A 13,009-nucleotide genomic window follows, 5' to 3' on the forward strand; every position below is an offset into this window, starting at 1 on the left:
ATACAAATAAATAGCCAAATAGAAATCTGTAGTACTTAAAACAATGTGGTATTTGTTCAGCAATAGCCAGATAATCAATGGAACAAAATAGAGAGTTCAGAAATAGACCCACATAAACATATGGTTATTTACCATATCATAAAATTGTACTTCAAGTCTATGGGAGATGGTGATGGGACAATTGGCTACCATGTGGTACTCCATTTTATTAATTTTCTAGCTTCATGTCTTTGGTTTAGTAGTTACTTTAGAGATTACAGTATGCATTTTTAATTTATTATAATTTACATGGAGTTAATGATGAATTATTTCAGTTAAAATACAGGAACTTTGCCAGAAGTACGTTTTCATTTACCCACCCACCCCCATCTTTAGTGCTGTTTGTTGTGCCATCTCTCATTAAAAAAAATTATAAAACCAAGAATACAAAATACAGTATTGTAATTTTTGCTTAGTGTGCTGGTTTAAAACTGTTATGTACCCCAAAAAAGTCATGTTCTTCCATTCCACATCTTGTAGATGCAGACCCTATTGTGGGTGGGACGTTCTGATCAGGTTGTTTCTGTGCAGATGTGACCCACCCAATTCAAGTGGTTCTTAATCCTTTTACTGGAATTCCCTACGCAAAGAATGAACGACAGAAAATACAGAGCTCAGAGCCCATACAGAGAGCAGAGAGGTGACAGATGCTTGGAGATAGAAAATGTCTCGGGAGATGCTAAGCTAAGAGATGAAATCCAGAGTTTGCCCCAGAGAAGCTAAGAGAGGTCCCACAGATGCTTAGAGAAAGAAAACACCCCCAGAAAACCAGAAGGACCCACTGGAGCTTAGAGAGCTATTTTGAAACCAATTTGGAAGAGAAGGGCCTACAGACATCATCATGTACCTTCCCAGTTGACAGAGAAACCCTGGACACAATTGGCCGTTTTTTTTCCCTTCAATTTTTATTTATTTATTAAACATAACCACATACAAACACAAACATTCTTACCATATGATCATTCCATTCTTGATATATATTCAATAGCTCACAATATCATCACATAGTTGTATATTCATCATCATGAGCATTTGTTAGAACATTTGCATCAATTCAGAAAAAGAAATAAAAAGAAAACAGAAAAAAATTCATACATACCATACCCCATACCCCTTCCTTTCATTGATCACTAGCATTTCAATCTACTAAATTTATTTTAACATTTGTTCCCCTTATTTATTTTTAATCCATATGTTTTACTCATCTGTCAATAAAGTAGATAAAAGGAGCATCAAACATAAGGTTTTCACAATCACAGAGTCCCACTGTAAAAGCTATATCACTATTCAATCATCTTCAAGAAACATGGCTACTGGAGCACAACTCGACATTTTCAGGCAGTTCCCTCCAGCCTCTCCGTTAACACCTTAACTAAAAAGGTGATACCTATTTAATGCGTAAGAATAACCTCCAGGATAACCTCTTGACTCTATTTGGAATCTTTCAGGCATTGTCTCATTTCGCTCTTCCCCCTTTTGGTTGAGAAGGTTTTTTCAATCCCTTCTAGGATTTCATTGTGCCACACTGCCAGGAAGGTTTACACCCCTGGGAGTCATGGCCCATGTAGAGAGGGGGAGGGCAGTGAGTTTGCTTGTCATGTTGGTTGAGAGAGAGAGGCCACATCTGAGCAACAAAAGAGGTTCTCTTGGGGGTGACTCTTAGGCGCAATTTTAAGTAGGCTTGACCTATCCTTTGTAAGTTTCATATGAACAAACCCCAAGATTGGGGGCTCAGCCTATTGCTTTGGCTGTCCCTACTGCTTGTGAGAATATCAAGAGCAATTGGCTTTTTTTGAGTGAAGGTATCCTCTTGTGGACCCTTAATTTGGGCATTTTCATGGCCTTAGAACTGTAAATTTGAAACCTAATAAATCTCCTTTCTAAAAGTTAATCCATTTCTGGTACATTGCATTCTGACAGCATTAGCAAACCTAAAAACACTTAGTCACATACTGGTGTATGCATATATATGTGTGCACACACATGGGTGTATAATGTATCCTTTTATATCTTTACATATTTACCATTTCTTGTGCTCTTCATTCCTTCCCATCAATCTGAGCTGCCATCTGATATCATTTCCCTTTTCCTTTCAACCAGAAAGACTTCATTTAAAGGTCATTTCTTATAGTGCAAGTCTACAGGTGACAAATTTTCTTGAATTTTGATTGTCTGAAAATGTCTTTAATTTGACTTCATTTTTGATTAATAGTTTCAGTTGTTGACACTATTTTTTTCCTTTCAGCACTTTAAATATGTCATTCTAAAATCTTCTGGCCCCCATTATTTTTCATGAGATGTCAGCCATCTTAATTGTATTGTTGTTCCCCTGTAAATTATGTGTCATTTTCTTTGGCTGCTTTCAAGATTTTCTTTGCCTTGGGCTTTTAGCAGTTTGACTCTTTTGTGTCAAGGAAAGGGTAATGTGTGCATGCTGTGTGGGATTCACTGAACTTCACAGATCATTCCAGTTGCAGTTTTCAAGAGTAATCTCTCCTTCAGCTTGTGTTTTTGGGGGGTCGGGTGGGGTGGAGGGAGTACACTTTTACGAACTTTTTTTATATTTTGTCCAAATTTAATGTTATCTGTGGGAGGATTTACACACCCACTCTATTCTACCTCCATTCTTTACATTCTCTTTGCCTACCCAGTTGGGAAAAAAAGTTAAATACCTACCCATGTATTGACAAAAATAGGTCCCTTTAATCAGGGAATCACTAAAATTAAAACACCTTTTCTTTTTCTTATCTATTACCATAGTGTTTAGGTAGCAATAGCACTTTGAGAGTAGTGAGGAGATAAAAGCTAGAATGTGGGTGTGCAAAAGCATATTTGTCAATACATATTTTCTTCTTTTGCTTGATGTTTGAAAGTTTGTGTCTGATGGATGTGATTTAGGGCAATTCTTTTGTTGTTAGTGGTTATGTATTCTATGCTTTCTTTGTGAATATGTAGCAGATGTCATAAAACTTAGTATATTGGTTGTAAATTATCACTGAGCATTCATACTTATGAAAGGGTGCTTGAAGAAAGAAGATATGCATTTGTGGGGGGAGCACAACTATTGTAAGATTACAAATGGGAAAGAAGTTGCTGGCTACTCTTGGACTTTGATATGTTCTAAGAACTGTTTCTTCAGCGAGTGCTGATTCAGGATAAAAGCTGTAAGATGGCAGGTGGGAGAGAGAAAAGACAGCCACATTGAGACTTACTGCAACCCTGGAAGCTAGAAAACCGAGAGTCTAAACCAACCTCTTCCTTCCCAGAGCTCCTGTGAGTGCCTCCTGAGGAGATACACTTAAACCTTTTTCCTTCACTGTCTCTAGCCCTGCGGATTGCAGGACACTCTAGCCCCTTCGGTATGGATTCATGATAATATACATCATGTTGTTGGGTAAACAGCCTACAGTATTATTGGGAAAATTTTTCATTTGGGTAAAACTCAAAACTAGGGCTTTTTGTTTGTTCTTTTCCTTTGTGGAAGGAAAAAGGAGTGGAATATATGAAGAAAATTATCGATTCTTCATGTCCCAAAGCAAGACACTTAAAGTTTGCAGCTGCTTACAACCTTGGAAGAGCTTATTATGAAGGAAAAGGCGTTAAACGGTCAGATGCTGAAGCTGAAAGGTAATCTTACCCGAGACTAAGACACTGTTTTAATGAAATGCTGAAACAAAGAATAACTTGCCTTTGTCCTTCTCTTTTAGACTGTGGCTTTTTGCTGCAGACAATGGAAATCCAAAAGCTAGTGTGAAGGCTCAGAGTATCCTAGGATTATATTATTCAACAAAAGAGCCTCAAGAGTTAGAAAAGGTAACATCTATCTTTAAAAAAAAATGCTACCTTTTTACTTAGACTAATATTTGTTTCACTATTTCTCTTTTGAAAGGAAGGTGGTGGGGAATAGATGTAGTTTTTAATATCTTTAGATTTCTTTAAAATATAAAGAAAATGTACATTGTAGGATCTCAAAGGTCATTTCATCCCCTTTACTCATTAATAAATGCTACTCTCTACCAGAGACCACAAATGTTAAGAGTATTTTGTATACTATAAAAAGTTACACATCCAAAAGAGTCCAACGTAAGAGCTAAAAGGAGAGTCCTGACATTAAAGCCCAAATCCTTCAAATCTAAATGAGAAATTAGTGTTGTTACATCTGATTTGAGGAAGTAATAAAAGATACTAAGTAAAATACAATAGACATTTACTTAAAAATTAAATCAGTTTAAGCTTTTTACAGAAATCTAATCTTTAATTACCAATGACTAAAACATTTTCCAAGGAATACTGGGCCACTTCCTACTTGGAGTTAATGGGGAAGTCATAGAGGCACAGAAAACCTACGAGCACCCTTGGGAAATGAGCAGTCACTTGGAAATACTTTTTTTTAACTAATTCAAATTCACTGTAGCTGAGTATTGAACTGTGTTGTTACCCTCACCTATAGCATTGCTTCTCTGATCTTGCAGCTGGAACTCTAACCATTCCTTAGCATCAGCAGCTCTTCTCTTCCCTGCTGTGCTCCTTAGCTATGCCCCAAAGCCTTTCAGACACTTAGCTCCTATCTTATACCTTCTTTTTTTTTCTCCCATGGGCAGGCACCGGGAATCGAACCCGGGTCCTCTGGCACAGCAGGCAAGCATTCTTGCCTGCTGAGCCACCGTGGCCCGCCCGCTTATACCTTCTTGACTCCAAAATCTGAAAATCCTGCAGCCTGAGGCAGCTGATCTTCTCCCTCTGCCAAGAACTCCCTGGCTGGGGTGGCTGGACTGGAGCTTTTCTGAGGCCCCAGGGACTCACCTTAGCAGTCTCTTTTAGATATGAAATTCTTTCAAGGGCTAGAACTATTTCAGAAGTTAGTAATACTATCTTATAAGTAGAGATTATCCTTCTTTCTGTTATTCCTTTACTATTCCATCTTGTCAATAATAAATAAAAATGATGAAATTGTGCTTTTCCTTAGGCATTTTTTTGGCACTCAGAAGCATGTGGCAATGGAAATCTGGAGTCGCAGGGTGCACTTGGTCTCATGTACTTTTACGGACAAGGCATCCGCCAGGACACTGACGCCGCCTTGCAATGCTTAAGGGCAGCAGCAGAACGTGGAAATGTCTATGCTCAAGGGATCCTTGTGGAATATTACTATAAGATGAAATTTTTTACAAAGTGTGTTACATTTTCCAAAAGGTGAATAAGCTGGATGAATGCATTTACAAGAACTTCTAACTAGATATTCTATGCCAGATCTGTTTTAAAAGAACTTTCTGCACTGTTGGAAGTGATGGCTATTGAGCACTTGAAACATGGCTAGTGTAACTGGGGAACTGAACTTTTACATTTTATTTAACTTTAAGTTCTCTATAATTCTGGATAGCACAATTCTATGCATTAGTCTCCAGGATTTCAGTGCTTTTAGCTTTACATATCAGCTGAGTGACCTTCAGCAAATTTCTTAACTTTTTTGAGCACTAATTGCTTTATTTATTTGCAGCTTTATAAAAATGGTGTATATAATGTATTTAACATAACTTGGCACACCAAAAAATGTTCAAGTCTTAATTTTTCCCTACAGTCTCTAGACACACTGTACAAATGAAATATAGTTTGATAAGGGCTGTAAAATGAGCATAGTGATTAAAAGACTTCAACATTAACACCTTTTAAAATATTATATATATATATATATATATATATATATATATATAAAATATAAGGAGTCTTTTTTTCTCTGAACCAATATGGATCCATGTACTTCTCTGCATTTGCTCACTCAGTACAAAAGCAGTATACAGAGATTAAAAGGCCCGAATGTCTTCGAGGATGGCTGTAAGACTATGCAGTATGCTAACAGATTGCCCAGTGATGCCCAGACAACAGAGCCTGGGAGTTCCCCTCACTCCCAGCCCGAGGGTGAGGCAGAGCTCTACAAAGGAGGATGAAAGGAAGGAGAAAGTGCCTCTGCCTCCTCCTTCCCACCACCACGGCTCCCAGGCAGTAGGCATTTAGAGGAGTGAACTCCAGCATCCCAAAGCCAGTGCCCATTCAAACTAAGACTTTAAATGGGTTTTTAATACCTTTGGAACTTTCCATTTTCCATATTCTTATTCCCCACAATATTACTTAAAGTGGAGTTGACAGGCTCTCACTCTTATACAACTCTCCATTTTTGCATCCACATTATAAAGGATGACTTCTTTTACTACCCATTTTAAAAGAAGACAGACTTGCTAGTTTCTTAAAAGTATTTTCTGGTCCTATTATGATGGAAGTCCAAATTCAAAAGTTGATGTTTACAAAAATGATCCAGACAAATAGAAAATGATTTGTTCCCCAGTTTAATTCTGAGAAGTGGTATTAAGCTTACAATATTAACATTACAAGAAATAAGAAACGTACCCTTCTTTTATTTTCTCTTGTTTGTTAAGCCTGGTGAGTTGAATCCCAGGGAAGCTGTAAAGCACTCTGGCAGTTCATCTTCCCCATTGGTTGGATCTACCCCTCACCACACAGCAAACAACTTAGTTCATAAAAGGGTAAAAATAGATCACTTGGGGCACAAAGCCAATTTCATGTTCTTTGTACAAAGGAAAGTGTAACTGACACCCTTCGGAATTTCACAATTGAATGTCCCCGGCAGGATTGCTGACTACGATGAGGTTCACGACATCCCCATGATTGCTCGGGTCACAGACTGTCTCCCGGAATTCATCATCAGAGGCATGGCCATGTCCTCCTTCTACCACGCCCGATGTCTTCAGCTTGGCTTGGGTGTCACAAAGGATGAAGCAAAAGCGAAACACTATTATTCTAAAGTAAGCTTTAGAATAATGACCCAAATACAAATTCCTGGACTTTTCGTTGAGACCTGATAATCTTTACGGATTAGTGTCTTTGCCTCCTAATTACTGTGCAGACATCTTCTGTCTAGAGAGGTTGTCAAACTTGCAGATTTGTAGACCATTCTGTATGATTCTTATTAGCAAAATTAAGCTCAGATGATAGAAGTCCTACTTTTGATGCAAATTATCCTCTTTCATGCTGCTACTCTCTGCAGGTTAGGGTCAGCACCAACACCTTAAAGCCACAATGTCATATTTCTTTTCTCCCAAAGTGTGAATCTGTATCTTCATTCTAGCACCTTAATAAAATGCAGTCTTTAATAAATTAGTTTTTATGCATTACATTGTCCACACTTAGGAGGAATATTCATGGGTTTGATGTAATTAGTTAAAATAAGGCTTTTCATGTTTTAATCCATGTGATCAGCTTATTTAGATCCCAGTGTGTTTCACCTCTAAATTAAGGCATCTGATAAAAAGGAGGAGTGTGGAGGTATGTGTGTAAATCATTATGAACAGTAATAGCATGCAGTTTTTGTAAAAGAAAAAAAAAACCTGAATGTGACACCCAAGAAGTCCAAATTAGAATTTCATCATGAAAAAATCTGTAAAATAATCTGTGTGGTACACAATTTATTTAGTTTGAGCAGGGGAAAAGGCAAAAACCCATTTTCTAAGTCCCTTGTCTGAATCTGAGCTTACTACATCAGTGGTTCCCAAACTTGTCTGCATATTAAAATCACCTGGGGATCCTTTTTTTTTCAAACTTTTTTGTTGTAGTAATTAATAGAAAGCACAAAATTTCCCATTTTGAAAACATTAAATTATAAACCCATTAAGCTATAACTCCCTCTCTCCACCCCATCCCCACCCCTGGTAACCTATAAACCCATCTCTCCATCAAATTTGCTGCTTCTAGGTATTTCATATATGCATGATCATATAGCATTTGTCTTTTTGTGTCTACCTTATTTCACTGAATGTGATGTCTTCAGGATTCATTCATGTTGCCACATGCATCAGAACTTCATTCCTTTTTATGACTGAATAATATTCCATTGTGTGTACATATACCATATTTTATCTATTCTGATGGACTTTGGGATTGTTTACAACTTTTGGCTACTGTGAATAAGCCTGTGATAAACTCTGGTGCATATGTATCTGTTCGAGTTCCTGCTTTCAATTCTTTGGGGGTGTATACTAAGAAGTGAGACCATTGGGCCATATAGTAATTCTATTTTCAATTTTCTGAAGAGCTGCCAAACTGATTTTCACAATGGCTGCACCATTCTACAGTGCCACCCCAGCAATATCTAAGGATTCCTATTTCTCCCTATCTTTAACAAAATTTATTTTATTTTCTAAATTATAGCCATCCTAGTGGGTATGAAGTGGTATCTCAGTGTGGTTTTGTTTGCCTTTTCTTGATGACCAATGATGCTGAGCATCTTTTCATGTGCTTGTTGGTCATTTATGTATCTTCTTTGGAGAAATGTCTACTCAAGTCCTTTGCCTGTTTTTTAATTGTCTTTCTATTTGTTGTTGAGTTTTAGTTCTTTTTATGTTCTGGATATTAAGCTCTTATCAGATATATGGTTCACAACTATTTTTTCCCCATTCTGTAGGTTGTCTTTTTCACTTTATTGATAATGTCCTTTGATGTTCAAAGCTTTTTAATTTTGACGAGGTCCATTTTATCTACTTTTTCTATTGTTGTTTATGCTTTGGTGACATATCTAAGAAATTACTGCCAAATCCAAGGTAATAAAAGCTTCACTATTTTAAGCATTTTATGAAGACATTTTAGCTCTGTTTAGATCTTTGGTCCATTTAGTCTTAATTTTTCTATATGGCGTAAGCCAGGAGGTTTAACTTCATTCTTCTGCTTGTGGATATCCAGTTTTAACACCACCATCTGTTGACACTGTTCCTTTCCCAGTTAGTGTACTTGATACTCTTGCTAGAAATCAGTCAGAGGGCAGTGCAGCAGTGGCTCAGCAGGCAGAATTCTTGCCTGCCATGCCAATCGACCCGTGCCTGCCCATGCCCCACCCCCCGCAAAAAAATCAATCAGTCATAGATGTTTATTTCTGCTCTCAATGTTATTCCGTTAGTCTGTGTCCACCTTCATGCCAGCACTACACTGTTTTAATTACTATGATTGTGTAAGTTTTGAAATCAGGAAGTGTCAGACCTTCAATTTTGTTCTGCCTTTGTAGTAATGACCTGGCTGTTTGGGGCCCCTTGCAATTCCTTATGAATTTGAGGATCAGCTTTTCCATTTCTGCAAAAAACGCTGCTAGGACTTTGAAAGGGATTGCATTGAATATGTAGATAGCTTTGCATCTCAATATTGCAAAACTGACATCTTAATACTGTCTTTCTATCCATGGAATGTCTTTCCATTTAGGTATTTCTTTCAGCAATGTTTTGTAGTTTGTGTACCAGTCCTTCATCTCCTTAATTTATTCCTAAGTATTTTATTCTTTTGAGTTACAGTGAATGGATTTTTAAAAAATTTCCATTTCAGTATATTCTCTCGGTAATGTATAGAGATGCAACTGAATTTTGAGTGTTAATCTTGTAAGCTTGCAATTCTGCTGAATTTGTTTATCAGTTCTATCAGATTTCTTATGGATTTTTTTTTGAGGTCTTCTGTATAAAGGATAACATCATCTGAAAAGAAGAAACATTTTACTTCTTGCTTTCTAATTAGGGTATCTTTCTTTTCCTTCCTAATGCTGTGGTAAGGACTTCCAGTACAATGGTGAATAGCACTGATGAAAGCGAGCGTCCTCGTCTGTTCCTGGTCTCAGGGAGAAAGCTTTTAGTCTTTTGCTACTGAGTATAACGTGAGCTGTGGGTTTTTCATGTATCATGTTGAGGAAGTTGCCTTCTATTATTTTCTGAGTTCTTTTATCATTAAAAAGTGTTGGATCTTAAAAAAAAAAAAAACTTTCTGCATCAATTGGGATGATGTCCCCCCCCCTTCATTCTTTTAATGTGGTTTATTACATTGAGTGGTTTCCTTAAGTTGAGTCACCCTTGTATCTCTGGGATGAACCCCACTTAGCCATCATGTATAAACCTTTCAAATATACTGTTGAATATGATTTGCTAGTATTTTATTGAGGATTTTTGTATTTCTAACTTCATAAGGGAAACCGGTCTGTAGTTTTCTTTTCTTATGATGTCTTCATGAGGCTTTGCTATTAGGGTAATGTTGGCTTCATAAAATGAGTTAGGAAGAGCTCCCTCCTTTTCAATGTTTTGGAAGAGTCTGAGCAGGACTGGCGTTCTTCTTTGAATGTTCGGTAGAAGTCACCAATGAAGCAGTCTGGCCCTGGACTTTTCTTTGGGAAATTTCTGAATTAAGATACATTTCTACTTTGAGTTCCTAATAAAAATAAGGTAAATTCAAATTTAACCTAGGCAAATAAATCATACTCAAAATAACCAAAGTATCACCATTTAAAGAAATAAAATTTTAGATAAAGTTTACCACTGATGAAAGCATTCTATGTTTTGAATTATTAAAATAAGTAAAATGGAAAGCATTAACATTTGGCCTCAAACTTTTATGATCTCATTTTAGAAATAGCAGCATTTATAATATATAGTTAATTTTAAATTATGACTGAAGTAAATAGTGATAAGGTGCATAACTTCATAGAATCTCAAGAATTTCGAAGAGACAGAGATTCTCTGATCTAAACCCCACTCCATGTGGGAATTTTCCCTTCAGTGTCCACAGCAGTTGGTCACTAGGTATTCGCTTAGTTGCATAGTGGCAGGAAGTCACTATCTTACTGGGAATACTGTTCTGTTTTTGTTTGTGTCCTGCACATGTGTGTTAGAAGATTCTTTCTCATATTAAGCTGAAATTTCCTTGTATATAATTTATGGAGAATCATTGAAGGGTCCTAGGAGAACACTGTACTTTACTATTCCTAAAAGAAAGGAAAAAAGAAAGAAAGAAAAACCCAACAATTCAGAATGTATCTAAAACATAGATTATTTTCTCTTTGATTTTAAGGCTTGTCGTCTGAATCCTGCATTGGCAGATGAACTTCACTCTTTACTTATCCGTCAAAGAATTTAGGCCACCATGCAACAAAGATCATCAAACCTAACACCGTACAATGTGTGTATCTTTATAGTAGCTATGTTTCGTTATCTTCTACAACCTCAGTTACATCCTGGGTATTTTATTTGATGACATGTTACCTTCATTCCTGAATCTGCAGGCTGTAAATTTTACAGCCTGAAACCCAGCCACAGGATCAAACTGCTGGAAGAAACCCAAGCCACCCACCTCTTCGTCTATAGAGAGGCCTGGACCCCACCACTTATTGAAAACTATTCCATAAAGCAGGTATCTTTTTCCTTTCTAAAATAGTGTCTCAAAAGACTTAGTGAAGTCTCAGCTTTCATAACATCAGAAGTATAAATGCTACAAACTTATAAAAACATCACTTTCAGAGTTTATTCTTCACATTTCTCTGACCCTTATTTAATTTATGACAAATTCTAAAGCTTAAAATTTTAAGTAACTGAAAAATAATTAAAATAAAAACATATTTAAAACTGAGAATATTAGGAGAGATCTAGGCATAGATTCTGTTTTGTTACTGATAGCCAAGCCATGGACATTTTGCTTTCCTGAGTGCCAACATTGATTATGCAGTGATAAAACTCCTTCCCCTCTCAAACTCCTAGGAATACTGAAAACAAGTCATCCTAATTAGCACAGAGCTCTGTGGTTCATTTTTATATTTTATTGCTTCAAATGATTCAAACTGTGGGAAATCTTTGGTAAAAATAAAGACAATAAAATTTTCACAATAACTTTACATAAAGCACTGCACAACAACATTCACCAATGTACATGAAAGAATATAGGAATGTTCAAATCCTCAGTGAGGAAATTAACTGTACAATCTTCATAGTTCTTCATTTTAAAACAAAACTGTTTTCATAAATATTTAAAATATTTCCTAGGTTCTTGTCACATATTAACATTTGTATTTCAGACAGTATCTTGAACTTTATTTATAGTACTATTTAAATAAAAATCAATAATTAACAGGTTTTTTCATTTCTGATGCCCACTATAGCATCAAGTCCTACTCTCACTCCCCCCACCCAATTTTGCTTACTTTACATAAAACTGGAGGGAGGTAACTAAAATAAAAATAACTATGGTTCTTAGTCAGGCCCTCTGTGGAAAAGAGGAAAATGTTTCATGTCTATTATTACACAGACATTTCTCTGGTGGTTAATTTGTGCAGTCTCAAACTTGACCAGCTTTAAGTTGATCTAAATGAGTTCTCAGCTCAGGACACAGTTCAATTAGCAGCAGTTCCATCAGCACCTGAACCGAAAAAGAAGGAAAAAAAAAAGTAGAAAAATGTGTTTTTTCCCCAAAGACTTTATTCAAAATAAATATTTATACCTAAGAGAAAAGTCTAATTTAAGTCTGAGATTATTCTCAATGAACAAGTAACAAACAATTTCTATCTATCCTTAATGGAACTGATTATTACATAAACTCTATTTAATATCAGATTATTTCATGGTCTGTTAACCATTATCAAACTATCCACATATCTTTTATTGCCAACTATAATCAGAGAAATGCCTTGGAAACAGTTTTCTTTGATTAAACAAAAAATCAAGTAGACATGAAGAAATTTTGAACAAAAAGTTGAGAGAAATAACTAGTATGAGAGACAGAATATTGCATCCACTGGGGTTACCTTTTAAACAAAACAAAACAAGCAAATAATCAAAAAAAAAAAAAACCAGAGAAAATGGGTTCAGTGTTTTAAGTAGTAAGAGTGATTGAAAACATAAAGGATTAAAATCTATCCCAAAATAATGACAGAAATATAAAATCCAAGCTATAATTAATCCTCTGGTAGGCTTCAATTTTACTCACATATAACAGATGCTTATTGGCCCTTGTTTCTTGCAGTGCATTGAATATTTTTATTATACCATGACGGGCATTTTGTTGTCCAACAAGGCTCTGAAGCGTATCTAAAAAAATTAAATTTATATTCTGTGCTACCAATGATAAAGTACATAGATACACACAGGGAACAGCTATTCAGTGAGAAAGA

The 13,009-nt window shown here is 36.1% G+C and overlaps 2 protein-coding genes across 12 annotated transcripts in view; one reads left to right on the top strand and one right to left on the bottom strand.

Moving 5' to 3' along the window:
* The window catches only part of LRP2BP (LRP2 binding protein), a 46,271-nt gene that overhangs the window by 32,528 nt on the left and 734 nt on the right, over nt 1–13,009 (top strand). For all 8 annotated transcript variants that reach the window (XM_077144267.1, XM_077144261.1, XM_077144260.1 and 5 more), the window contains 6 exons: nt 3,524–3,666; nt 3,747–3,852; nt 5,006–5,229; nt 6,680–6,854; nt 10,921–11,028; nt 11,132–11,259. In XM_077144267.1, coding sequence (XP_077000382.1) covers nt 3,524–3,666; nt 3,747–3,852; nt 5,006–5,229; nt 6,680–6,854; nt 10,921–10,986 — 714 coding nt within the window. In that variant the 3' untranslated portion in view covers nt 10,987–11,028; nt 11,132–11,259. The remainder of the gene's footprint in view (nt 1–3,523; nt 3,667–3,746; nt 3,853–5,005; nt 5,230–6,679; nt 6,855–10,920; nt 11,029–11,131; nt 11,260–13,009) is intronic.
* Nucleotides 10,510–13,009, bottom strand: part of SNX25 (sorting nexin 25) — a 185,824-nt gene continuing 183,324 nt past the window's right edge. For 2 of the 4 annotated variants that reach the window (XM_077144249.1, XM_077144247.1), the window contains exons 18-19: nt 12,826–12,926; nt 10,514–12,258 (exon numbers count right to left, since the gene is read on the bottom strand). In XM_077144249.1, coding sequence (XP_077000364.1) covers nt 12,178–12,258; nt 12,826–12,926 — 182 coding nt within the window. In that variant the 3' untranslated portion in view covers nt 10,514–12,177. Of the gene's footprint in view, nt 12,259–12,825; nt 12,927–13,009 lie in introns of all 4 variants that reach the window. The other 2 variants (XM_077144246.1, XM_077144245.1) reach the window with 2 other exon arrangements.

The sequence above is a fragment of the Tamandua tetradactyla genome, chromosome 26 (genome assembly GCF_023851605.1).
Source record: "Tamandua tetradactyla isolate mTamTet1 chromosome 26, mTamTet1.pri, whole genome shotgun sequence".
NCBI classification, from domain to species: Eukaryota; Metazoa; Chordata; class Mammalia; order Pilosa; family Myrmecophagidae; genus Tamandua; species Tamandua tetradactyla.